We start from the raw sequence: 10,701 nt of genomic DNA, 5'->3' as shown, positions 1-10,701 counted from the left end.
ATGGTATCAATAGCTAGGGTTAGGTCTCCTCTTTTCCTCTTCCCTCTCCTACCCAGCCCGCCGCCGCCGCCGGCAGCCATGGCTGGCCGCTGTCCCCTCCTCCTCTCCCCTCCCCTTCTCTCTCTTCCTTCCCTCCCCTCCCTCCTCCTCCCCTGCGCCGGCCGTGTGGCCCGTAGCCGCTTGGCCCGCCGCTTGGCCCTCTGTTCCGGCCATGCGGCCCGGATCCGCCGCCTGGCCTCGATCCGCCGCCGCCGGGACCCCTGCTCCGGTCGTCGGGCCCGGATCCGCCGCTGCTGGGGCCTCTGCTCCGGCCGTGGGGCCCGGATCCGCCGCCACCGGGTCCTCTACTCCGGCCGTGGCACGCGGATCCGTCGCGGCTGGGACCTCTGCCACGGCTACTGCTGTCCTGGTGGGCCTTGCGCCCGCAGCTGCTGACGCCGCAGCAGGGGCCGCCGACGGGGGAGCCGCGGGCGCAGCTGCCGCGGCGGCCGCCGCCGAGCAGCAGGCCGCGGTCCAGCAGGCTGCCGAGGTCGCCAGCGCCGCCCAGCAGGGCCCCCTGCCCGACGCAGCCTCTACTGGCGCAGGTAGGGGGGCAGCAGGGCCTCGGGCCGCCGCGCAGGTCGCTGCCTCGCAGGCCACCGCGTAGGACGCCCACCGCGCCGCCGGGAAGCAGCCCGCCGTCGCCGATCCCACGTGGCCCGAGCTCGGGATGCCTCCCGTAGATGTGCCGCTCTCCGCAGCCAATCGTGGGCAGCAGGCCGACGCCCTCTCGCCGCGGCCCTCCTCGCCGCCAAATCAGAGGCTTCGGTGGCCCAGGAGCAGGTCCGCGTGGCAGCCATCGCTTGGGAGCGCGAGCGCGCCACGTTCAACGCCCTCGCTCTCCGGGTCGCCGAGGCGGAGCACTTCCTCCGTGTCTCTGGTCAGCTGCTTGTCGACCCCGAGCACGGCACCTTTTCCTCCCAACAGGCGCCGCCAGCTGGATCTGGAGCCCGGTACGACCCGGCCGACCCCATGGTCGCCCAGCTTCACCTCCAGGCCGCCGGCGTCCAGAACATCAGGGCTCTGGTCTCCGTCCTCCTCGACCCCGCGTCCTCCTCCTACGGACGCTGGTGGGACCAGGTCCTCCTCACCCTTCGCCGCTACGCCCTCTACGACCACGTCCTCATCGACTCGCCGATCGAGGCGCGGGACGTGGCATGGCTACGCCTCGACAGCGTCACCGTGTCCTGGATCTTTGGGACCATCTCCCTAGATCTTCAGGACCTCGTCCGGACCCACGGCGGCACCGCGCGGCAGGCCTGGGTGGCGCTCGAGGGGTAGTTCCTCGGTAATGCCGAGTACCGCGCCCTCCAGCTCGACGCCACCTTCCGCACCTTCGTGCAGGGGGACCTCTCCGTCAGTGAGTAGTGCCGGTGGATGAAGAGCATGGCAGATGTTCTTCACGACCTCGGGGATCTGGTGTCCGATCGGGTCTTGGTGCTCAATGTCCTGCGGGGCCTGAGCAGCACCTACGACCTCCTGAAGGGCTGGATCGCTCGTCAGAGGCCCTTCCCTACCTTCCTGTAGGTCCGGGATGACCTCGCCCTCGAGGAGATCACCCGGGGTCTTGCGCCCGGATCGTCCTCGTCCACCCCCGCCGCACTCATTGCTACTCCACCGACCTCCTCCGCTGCTCCTGCCAACTCCCTGCTCGGTGCTGCTCTCGCCGAGCAGACCGGAGGAGGGGGGCCGTGGACGTCGACGGCGGGGGGGGGGGGAGGGGGACGTGGTGGCACTGGTGGCCCTGCTTCTGGGGGTACCGGTACTGCTGGGGGACCGTCGGGGCGCGCCGACTCCGGCTCCGGCTCCCGCTGCTCCTGCCCCTGCCCCTGGAGGTACGCCCTGGCCATCCGTCAGCAACCCATGGTCAGGGCGCATCTCGATGTGGCCGTTCCAGGGTCCGGGAGGGGGGCCGCGTCCTCAGCTCCAGCCGGCGGCCATGTTCACTGGCGCTGCTCCTCTCTTCGCGCCGTCCTGGACTCTGCCGCTCAACACAGCCAGCGGCCGACCTGGCCTGGGGGGTGGAACCAGGCCGCACTGGCGCAGTCCTTCAGCACCATGGGACTGACGCCGCCGGCCAGCACCGAGTGGATCGCCGACTCGGGTGCCTCATTCCATACCACTCCAGATGCTGGTATCCTCTCTTCTGTCCGACCCCCACACCCCTCTTGTCCTTCTTCTATCATGGTTGGTGATGGGTCTTACCTTCCTGTCACCGCCGTGGGTTCTGCTCCGCGTTTTCCTAATGTTCTTGTTGCTCCTCAAATGGTTCACAACCTTCTTTCTATTCGTCAGTTTGCTGCTGACAACTCCTGTTCTATCGAATTTGACTCCTCTGGTCTTACTGTGAAGGATTCGGCTTCCCGGCGTCCGCCACCGATGTGACAGCCCGGGGCCCCTTTACACTCTTCGGCTTCCTGTTTCCGTTGCCTCGCCTTCGGCCTCTTCGTCTGCTGCTTTTACTGTGACGCCTTCTTCCACCACCTGGCACCACCAGCTTGGTCACCCAGGCCGCGACGTTTTGGCTCAGCTCAGCCGTAGTACCGATGCTCCATGTACTAAGGCTCCTACTGAGAACCTCTGTCATGCGTGCCAGTTAGGTCGTCATGTTAGACTTTCGTTTTCTTCTTCTTCACATGCTGCGCATGCTTTTGATCTGATTCACTGTGACCTGTGGACATCTCCTGTACTCAATATGTCTGGTTATAAATATTATCTGGTCATTGTTGATGATTTTTCTCATTACTCTTGGACTTTTCCTTTGCGCGCCAAGTCTGAGACCTTCCCCACCCTCCTCCACTTCTTTGCCTGGGTGTCCACTCAGTTCGGCCTCATAGTTAAGGTCGTCCAGTGTGACAACGGGCGGGAGTTCGATAACTCCACCTCTCGGTCCTTCTTCCTGTCCCGGGGGTGCTCAGCTGCGTATGTCTTGCCCGTATACCTCTCCTCAGAACGGCAAGGCTGAGCGGATGATTCGCACGACGAATGACATCGTGCGCACCCTTCTGATCCAGGCTTCTCTGCCCCCGCGCTTCTGGGCTGAGAGCCTCCACACCGCCACCTACCTGCTCAACCGCCTTCCGTCCACTGCTTCTCCTGCTCCCACTCCACACCACTCTCTCTTCGGTACCCCTCCTTGCTACGACCACCTTCGGGTCTTCGGGTGTGCGTGTTACCCTAACACCTCCGCCACCGCTTCTCACAAGCTGGCGCCCCGCTCGACTCGTTGTGTTCCTTGGGTACTCCCCAGACCACAAGGGGTACCGATGCTTTGACCTCACCTCTCGCCGCGTTCTGATCTCCCGACATGTCGTCTTTGATGAGTCGGATTTCCCCTACTCTACCTCCTCGATTCCTTCTCCTGACCCCGAGCTGGAGTCTCTGTTTTTGACTGACCCGGTGGTTCAGCCACCGTTACCTGTCTGTCCTTTTCCTGCAGGTTTTTCCGGCCTGTCGGCACCGTTTCCGGTGATTCCTGCTGCGCCAAGCGCGGCCCCGGTGCCCACAGTCGCGCCACGCGCGGTCCCTGGACCTCCGGTCGTGCCGCGCGCGGACCCAGTGTCTCCCGCTACGCCACGCGCGGCCCCGGTGCCTTCACCTGCACCTGCGCGGTATGCTCAGCCGGTGCAGGTGTACCGGCGTCGCTCGGCGCCGACCCCGACACCGCAGCGGTACGCTGAGCTGGTGCAGGTGTGCCGGCGTCGTTCGGCGCCGACACTGGCGCCGCCTCCTGCTCCGGAGGCTCCTGCGATGCCGACGCCGGAGCCGTCGCCACCGCCGCCTTCTCCGGCTCCCTCTCGAGCCGAGCCGGAGGTGTACCTCCCGCCTGTCGTCCATTGGGATCCTCGACATATCCATCCCATGGTGACTCGACGGATGGCGTCTCAGGCCGCGATTCTCTCCGCCACCGAGGGAGAGCCACAGGTCTCTCCGGTACCCTCCTCTGTCCGCGTCGCCTTGGCAGATCCTCACTGGCGTCGCGCGATGGAAGAGGAGTACGCGGCTCTTCTTGCCAACCAGACGTGGCACCTCGTGCCGCGTCCGTCTGGTTGCAATGTGGTGATTGGCAAGTGGATCTGGACGCATAAGCGTCGGGCTGATGGCACACTGAAGCGCTACAAGGCTCGCTGGGTTCTCCGGGGGTTCACTCAGCGGCCCGGTGTGGACTATGATGAGACCTTCAGCCCGGTCGTGAAGCCCGCTACGGTGCGTACAGTCCTCTCGTTGCGCTCTCGCGCTCTTGGCCTGTGCACCAGCTGGACGTGAAGAATGCGTTTCTTCACGGAACCTTGTCAGAGACTGTCTACTGCTCTCAGCCAGCGAGATTTGTGGGCACGAGTCGTACGGATTTAGTCTGCCGGCTCAACAAGTCTCTCTATGGACTGAAACAGGCTCCTCGGGCTTGGTACTCTCGGTTCGCCACGTTCTTGCTGACATTGGGGTTCACCGAGGCCAAGTCTGACACATCTCTCTTCGTCTACCGCCGTGGGGATGAGACTGCCTATCTGCTGCTCTACGTCGATGACATTGTGCTCACAGCCTCCAGTCAGCAGTTACTTCAGAGTGTCATCTCCTCTCTACAGCAGGAGTTTGCTATGAAGGATCTTGGTCAGCTCCACCACTTCTTTGGCGTCACTGTTGAGCCTCGCCCGTCTAGTCTTCTCCTTCACCAGCGGCAGTACGCCCACGATATCCTGGAGCAGGCTGGGATGACTGATTGCAAGCCCTGCTCCACTCCTATCGACACTCAGGCGAAGCTGTCTGCTGATCTGGGTGATCCGGTGGCTGATCCTGCTGCCTACCGGAGTCTGGCCGGCGCTTTGCAGTACCTCACCTTCACTAGGCCGGATCTCACCTACGCTGTTCAGCAGGTCTGTGTCCATATGCATGATCCCCGGGAGTCACACCTTGCTGCGCTGAAGCGTCTCCTCCGGTACGTCCGTGGCAATGTGGACCTCGGCCTGGTGCATCACCGCTCGTCCTCTGCTGAGCTGGTGGTCTACACTGACGCTGACTGGGCTGGCTGCCCGGGCACTCGCCGCTCCACTTCCGGCTATGCCGTCTTCCTGGGCGGCAACCTGGTCTCCTGGTCGTCCAAGCGGCAGCCAGTGGTCCCCCGCTACAGTGCCGAGGCGGAGTACCGGGCTGTCGCTAACGGCATGGCGGAGGCGTCCTGGCTACGACAGCTCTTGGCGGAGCTCCACAGCCCACTCGCCAAGAGCACGCTCGTCTACTGCGACAACATCAGCGCCGTGTATCTCTCCACCAACCCTGTCCAGCAATAGCGGACAAAGCACGTGGAGATCGACCTACACTTCGTGCGCGACAGAGTCGCCATCGGCGATGTTCGGGTACTCCATGTCCCGACTACCTCCCAGTTTGCTGACATCTTCTCCAAGGGGCTGCCCTCGTCGACCTTCTCGGAGTTTCGATCCAGCCTCAACGTAGCCGATGGCTAGTTGTGGCTGCGGGGGGGTGGGGGTTTAGTCCTTTGTACTCTACTTGTACTCTCATCTTGTCTAGTCTTGAACACCGCTGCGTCAGTTGTTCAGACTGCGGGGGGTGTTAGCTTTCTTGATGTCCAGTCTTGAACACCGCTGCGCCGGTAGTTCAGACTGCGGGGGGGGGGGGGGGGGGGGGGGGGGTGGTGGAGTATATTGAGCCCATGTGTAGGCATTATATATACCCACCCTTCTAGGGTTGGAAGAATACATAAATTATTCTCTCCATTAGTCGTGTTGGTTTTTCACTCGGTTTTCCTTAATTAACTGAGCATTGTATGGTTTGACCTCGTTTCCCTTAATATGAGGCACCTTTTTCTTATATGATGTGGCAGTGCTCCTACCTTATTTTTTTTTAAAAAATACTGAACTACTGTATTTACGGATTACTGAATCGACATGTATATAAGGATTACTGAATCGACTTGTAACAGATACTCCATGCTTAGTAATAAAAAATATTGTACTAATTACTTAATTTAACAAATTACTGATACTAAATACCAACAAAATTACTGGCCTAACTACTCAATTTAGAGCATCAACATTCGGTAATTTGTTTTGTTCTTAGCTATATAGATGGTTCAGTAATTAGCTTATTCAAACTATATCGAGTTACTGAATATAAATTGCACGAGCTCATCAGCTTTTTGGTTTCAGTAGTTTTAAATAAAAAATTACTGAACTACTAAAACTAAAAAGGTAGAACAAAATTGAGCTGCTATTGTATAAAAACCACCGAACTATGTATCAGCTCATCACCAACATTCAGTAATTTGGCTTAAATTAGTAACATGAATCAATGCTGCTTGTGTGCAGGTCTCCTATTCCTGTGAAATAAATCCTTGAGCTGTGAATTCAAATTAACAAGATCATTCAACAAAATCAATGAATTCTTTAGCATTCAACAAAATACCGAGCTAGTAATTCATCAGTAACCAAAGTTCACTTATGAATTACTGAAAAAAGTACTAGATCACAGAACTACTGAACTACTTGTGAGCGAGGTCATTAACTTAACATTACTAAATTATTCTTAGAAAATACTGAATGCCAATACTTTCAGAATCCCAGATGAGTGAGTCGAGTGCTTGAGTATTTTTTTTAATTCCAGTGGATGTGTTCCGTAATTTTTCAACCCCAATCTTGCTGCATAACCAGGTACTGCACACAAGCGACGCCTCCGGCCACCGCCTAGCACCCGTGCGACCAGCTCCTTGCGTGTCTTCCTCGTGGCGTCCGTCTGACACCTGCCTCCTATGGGCCCTCGAGCACTCGGAGCCGTAGCAGCCGCCTCGCCCACCAGGGGCCTCCGCGCCTCGCTGACCCACGCCGCCGCCCTCACCAGCCTGCACGCCGCCGCACCGACGCCCCGCCGCCCTGCTGGCCCAGCGTGCCGTCGACCTGGGGAGGCCTCCGCCCCCGCCGGTCCACCGTCGGCCCCAGCGCTGCCGCTACCGTAGAGGCCGCAACGCCACCGCTTCGCTCTCAGGATGAGCTCGCCGCATCTTCGAGCGCCGTACGGCCTCCACGCCCGCCGGCACACCTTTGGCCCGCGCGCCGCCGATCCAGGAGGTCTAGCACTCGCCGCTCGCGTAATACATAGAAGCTGGACAGGGGATTGCGAGGGGTCGATCAGATCGGGTGGTTGGACACATAATAGCACTATCGAGTATATATATAATCACATTTTTAATCAATTGCACCATTTACTTAACTATAGTATTGTCTCGAGATCCTTTCTAGTTTCTTATTTTAGTTACATCTAGCGACACAAATTTGACGGCATATGGGTTCTGAACTTTTGATATATAGGGTTATAAATTTCTTATATGCGACTACTTGATTTCTTCTTTAAACAAAACGAGCAAAAGAAAGTGCTATTTGACTTAAACAAAGTTGAACCGATAGTGATGGAATCGAAAAAATAGCGCTTTATATACAACGGGGACTATAGAGAATTGTGGGGATGTCAAATATTTATTTGTTAATTTTCGGCGTAGAAGATGGCCTTATGCATCTTTTTCCCACAGAGATGCAATAGTGGAACCAAAAAGCTCCTTATTGTTTAAAAGAAAGATTTCCTAATTGCTAAAGAGAAATCGTTTCCGTCGCAACAACAGAGCAAAATTTGTTTCCACTACCGTCAGATTTCAGCATACAAAGTTCTCATATATATTTTAGAGGCAAATCACCAGCAAAGAGAAGATCATCAGACATCTATTTTGATAGATACTTGGCTGCGAATTCTGCAATGTTCTTGTCAGAGCTCCCTCCTTCCTGCATAGCTTCTTTGGCCTTCTGCATCCACAGAGCGGCATTCCTCCTGTACTCGTGCTTCCTCTCCCCCTCCACCACCTCTCGTATGCATCTCTTCACCTCCTCCCTCTTGATCATACCTTTCCGCATGCGCAATCCAATCCCCCATGCGCTCTCCACATACTTCGCCGCTGTCGGCTGGTCTGCCCATTGCGGCATTGCCACCATTGGAACACCAGTAACAATGGATTCGATCGTCGAGTTCCACCCGCAATGTGTTAGGAAACAACCTAGAGTCGAAATGTGCAAAATATTAAAATTCTCTCCAAACAATTTCCTCTTCTTCATGACAATATGTATCTATCATATCACACAAAATGAATTTTTGCTCATTATTTTTCGTACCTGTGACCTTGTGTGCGAGGACCTCAAGCTGAGGGCAGAAGGGGACAATCAGGCCCTTTTTCTTGCACTTGGCACCAAGTTCATCAGATAACTTCTCTTCCTCGTTCGACCTTAACACCCAGATGAAAGGTTTACCGGAATCGCACAATCCATGGCCAAGCTCCTCTAATTGCGCCATGTCGAGGTTGGCAACGGTCCCGTAGGACGCGAGGACCACAGAGCAGGGTGACTGCTTGTCCAACCACAGCATGCACGGCACCGCGGTGCTCGGGAAGAGGTCGAGGCCGTAGGTCTTGTTGGACGGCAACCGGCCGTCGTCGAGGTAGAACGATGGCAATGTCGGCCCGATGGTCTTGGCGCGCCATGTGGATTCCAGGTAATCCGCCTCCTGCTCAACCAGCACAGAATTTGCATGTCCTTAGTTTCTCTAGCTAGCTTCCGGTGAAGAAATCAACGGAATGCGAGTGCTCACCTTTGGCTCGAGGTCCCGGAAGGAGTTGACGAGCACGTCGTCGGCTTGCTCCAGCCCGTCGAACTGGTTCAGCGCGGACTCCGTGAACGCCGGGTACCACCGGGGCACCGCCATGAATGGCGGCACGTCGTCGGGCCCCAGCTCCACGCCGAGCCTCCCGCGCAGCGCGCTCCCGTCCGCCAGCGGCAGGGCCACCCGCCCCTCCCGCGCCTCCCCGTACGCGAGGTCCACCGCGCACATCTGCGTCATGAAGGCGGCCGCGGCCACACCCGCGCCGCGCGCCACGCCGCGCGCCCACGGCAGGTGCGAGTCGTAGACGAGCACCCGGGCCGGCCGCCCCGCGCGCGCCTCGGCCTCGAGGACCTGCGCCAGCGTCTCCGACCCCGCGGCCTCCATCCGCCGCAGGTAGTCCGCGGTGTCCGGGCATGACGCAATCCCGCCGGCGTCACAGCCGTCCGAGAAGGCGGCCACGGGGAAGGGGTACGAGCACGGCCCGGAGGTGGCGGCGGCGGTGGAGAGGACGTGGCGTGAGACGAGGAGGGTGGGGCGGAGGCCGTGGAACGCCAGCCGGTGGCCGAGCTGGATCATCGGGTTGGCGTGGCCTTGCATCCCAGGGAACGGCAGGAGCAGAACGCGCGCGCCCAAGCCATGGACGACGGCCGTGGTGGCTACTGCGGCGTCGTCCATGGCGGCTTGGTGCTCGTGACGTTGCAATGTCACCAGCTGATCATCAGCTTAAGTAAGTGGTCCGGTGGCGTGGCGCGCAAGCTTCCTGCATCGCACCGTCCGGGACTGAGGTGGAAAATTAAAGAACACATCTGAATTCGCTAGCATGAGGAGAAGTCACGGCCGGCCCCCTGACGCCCTACTGCCGGGCGGTAGGGACCTTAATGTAAATAAAATTTATTTTTAATCATATTTTAGCCTTTGAACGATAGGGATATAAATTTGTAAATTATGAAACTGAAAATATATTTCTGTAAAAAATGATTTTGAAAAATATAAAAATATAAAACAATTTTGAAAAATATAAAAATATAAAACGATTGCGAAAATAAAGTAATAGTTAAGAATAAAAAATCACCCGCATAATCATGCAAAAATGCATAAAAAAGTAAAACAATTGGGATGAAACAAAAGCACACAAACTTGATATTTGGATTACTTCAAGAGATTCAGTTACAAGCCATTCTTGAGCAAAAATAAAGTTAAGGTGGTAATAAATCAAATTGAAGATCCACTGAGAGAACATCTACCAAAAAAGAAATACGAGGTTCCACATATATATAGATACCTGATGAATGATCAAAATACTCTTACATAAAATACGCAACACAAATACTCCCTCCATCCAAAAAGGATGGAATTCTCAAGTTTCAAAATTAAATTAGCAGAGATGCAAAATTACGCATGCACCCGTTACCCCTACCTCTGCATAGGAATCAAGATAGTAATCATTGCATCTATAATTTTGGATGGGAGAAACGGAAGGGAAGGGGTGGTGCAAGTGTCTCTCACCTCTCTCGATTCTTCCGTCGCTCGTTTTTTTTTAATCCAGTGCGTGAGGCTGTCCGCAGTGGATACGTTATATCCACCGCTACCCCATCCTGCAGTGTCATTTTATCGCAAAAATGGCCGCAGCGGGGGACGGTAAATGCAACGGCATCACCCCGTATAGCTCCCCACATGCCAAATGAAGCGCAGATAGAGAGCTACGCTACGCATCAACGTGGTGCAGGGCCTGCGGACCGGTGCGCCCTCCCAACCACCCGCGCCGCTGCTACGGCAGGTCCTCGGCGACGGCGTCGGCCACGACGCGGCGGAGCTCGCTGGCCCGCCATGGTCCCGCCTCCTCTTCGCCGCCGCTCCCCCGTGCCCGCCTCGACCGGTGCGCGCGCGCTCTGGAGCTCCGCCGCGGCCGGCGCGCGTGCGGGCGGCGGATGATGGGGAACTCGGCATGGGAGGGGCGTGCGGAGGAGAGAGAAGGGGAGGAGCCTGGGAGGAGGCAGGGGAGCCGGCGGAGGG

The 10,701-nt window shown here is 57.3% G+C and overlaps 2 protein-coding genes across 2 annotated transcripts; one reads left to right on the top strand and one right to left on the bottom strand.

Moving 5' to 3' along the window:
- Positions 1-211: 211 nt before the first annotated feature.
- LOC120662541 (predicted GPI-anchored protein 23) lies at positions 212-646 on the top strand. The gene has a single exon (XM_039941670.1). It carries the CDS (start codon positions 212-214, stop codon positions 644-646), a length of 435 nt encoding a protein of 144 aa, XP_039797604.1.
- Positions 647-7,510: 6,864 nt separating this feature from the next.
- LOC120658797 (UDP-glycosyltransferase 79-like) lies at positions 7,511-9,363 on the bottom strand. The gene is made up of 3 exons (XM_039936980.1): positions 8,677-9,363; positions 8,205-8,592; positions 7,511-8,089 (listed from the first exon to the last, which is right to left on the bottom strand). The coding sequence occupies exons 1-3, from the start codon at positions 9,361-9,363 to the stop codon at positions 7,761-7,763; spliced, it is 1,404 nt and encodes a 467-aa protein (XP_039792914.1). The 3' UTR covers positions 7,511-7,760.
- Between the last annotated feature and the right edge of the window lie 1,338 nt (positions 9,364-10,701).

The sequence above is a fragment of the Panicum virgatum genome, chromosome 2N (genome assembly GCF_016808335.1).
Source record: "Panicum virgatum strain AP13 chromosome 2N, P.virgatum_v5, whole genome shotgun sequence".
Lineage (NCBI taxonomy): Eukaryota > Viridiplantae > Streptophyta > Magnoliopsida > Poales > Poaceae > Panicum > Panicum virgatum.
The sequence above is the reverse complement of the archived record's forward strand: the minus strand, read 5'-3'. Positions and strand labels throughout refer to the sequence as shown.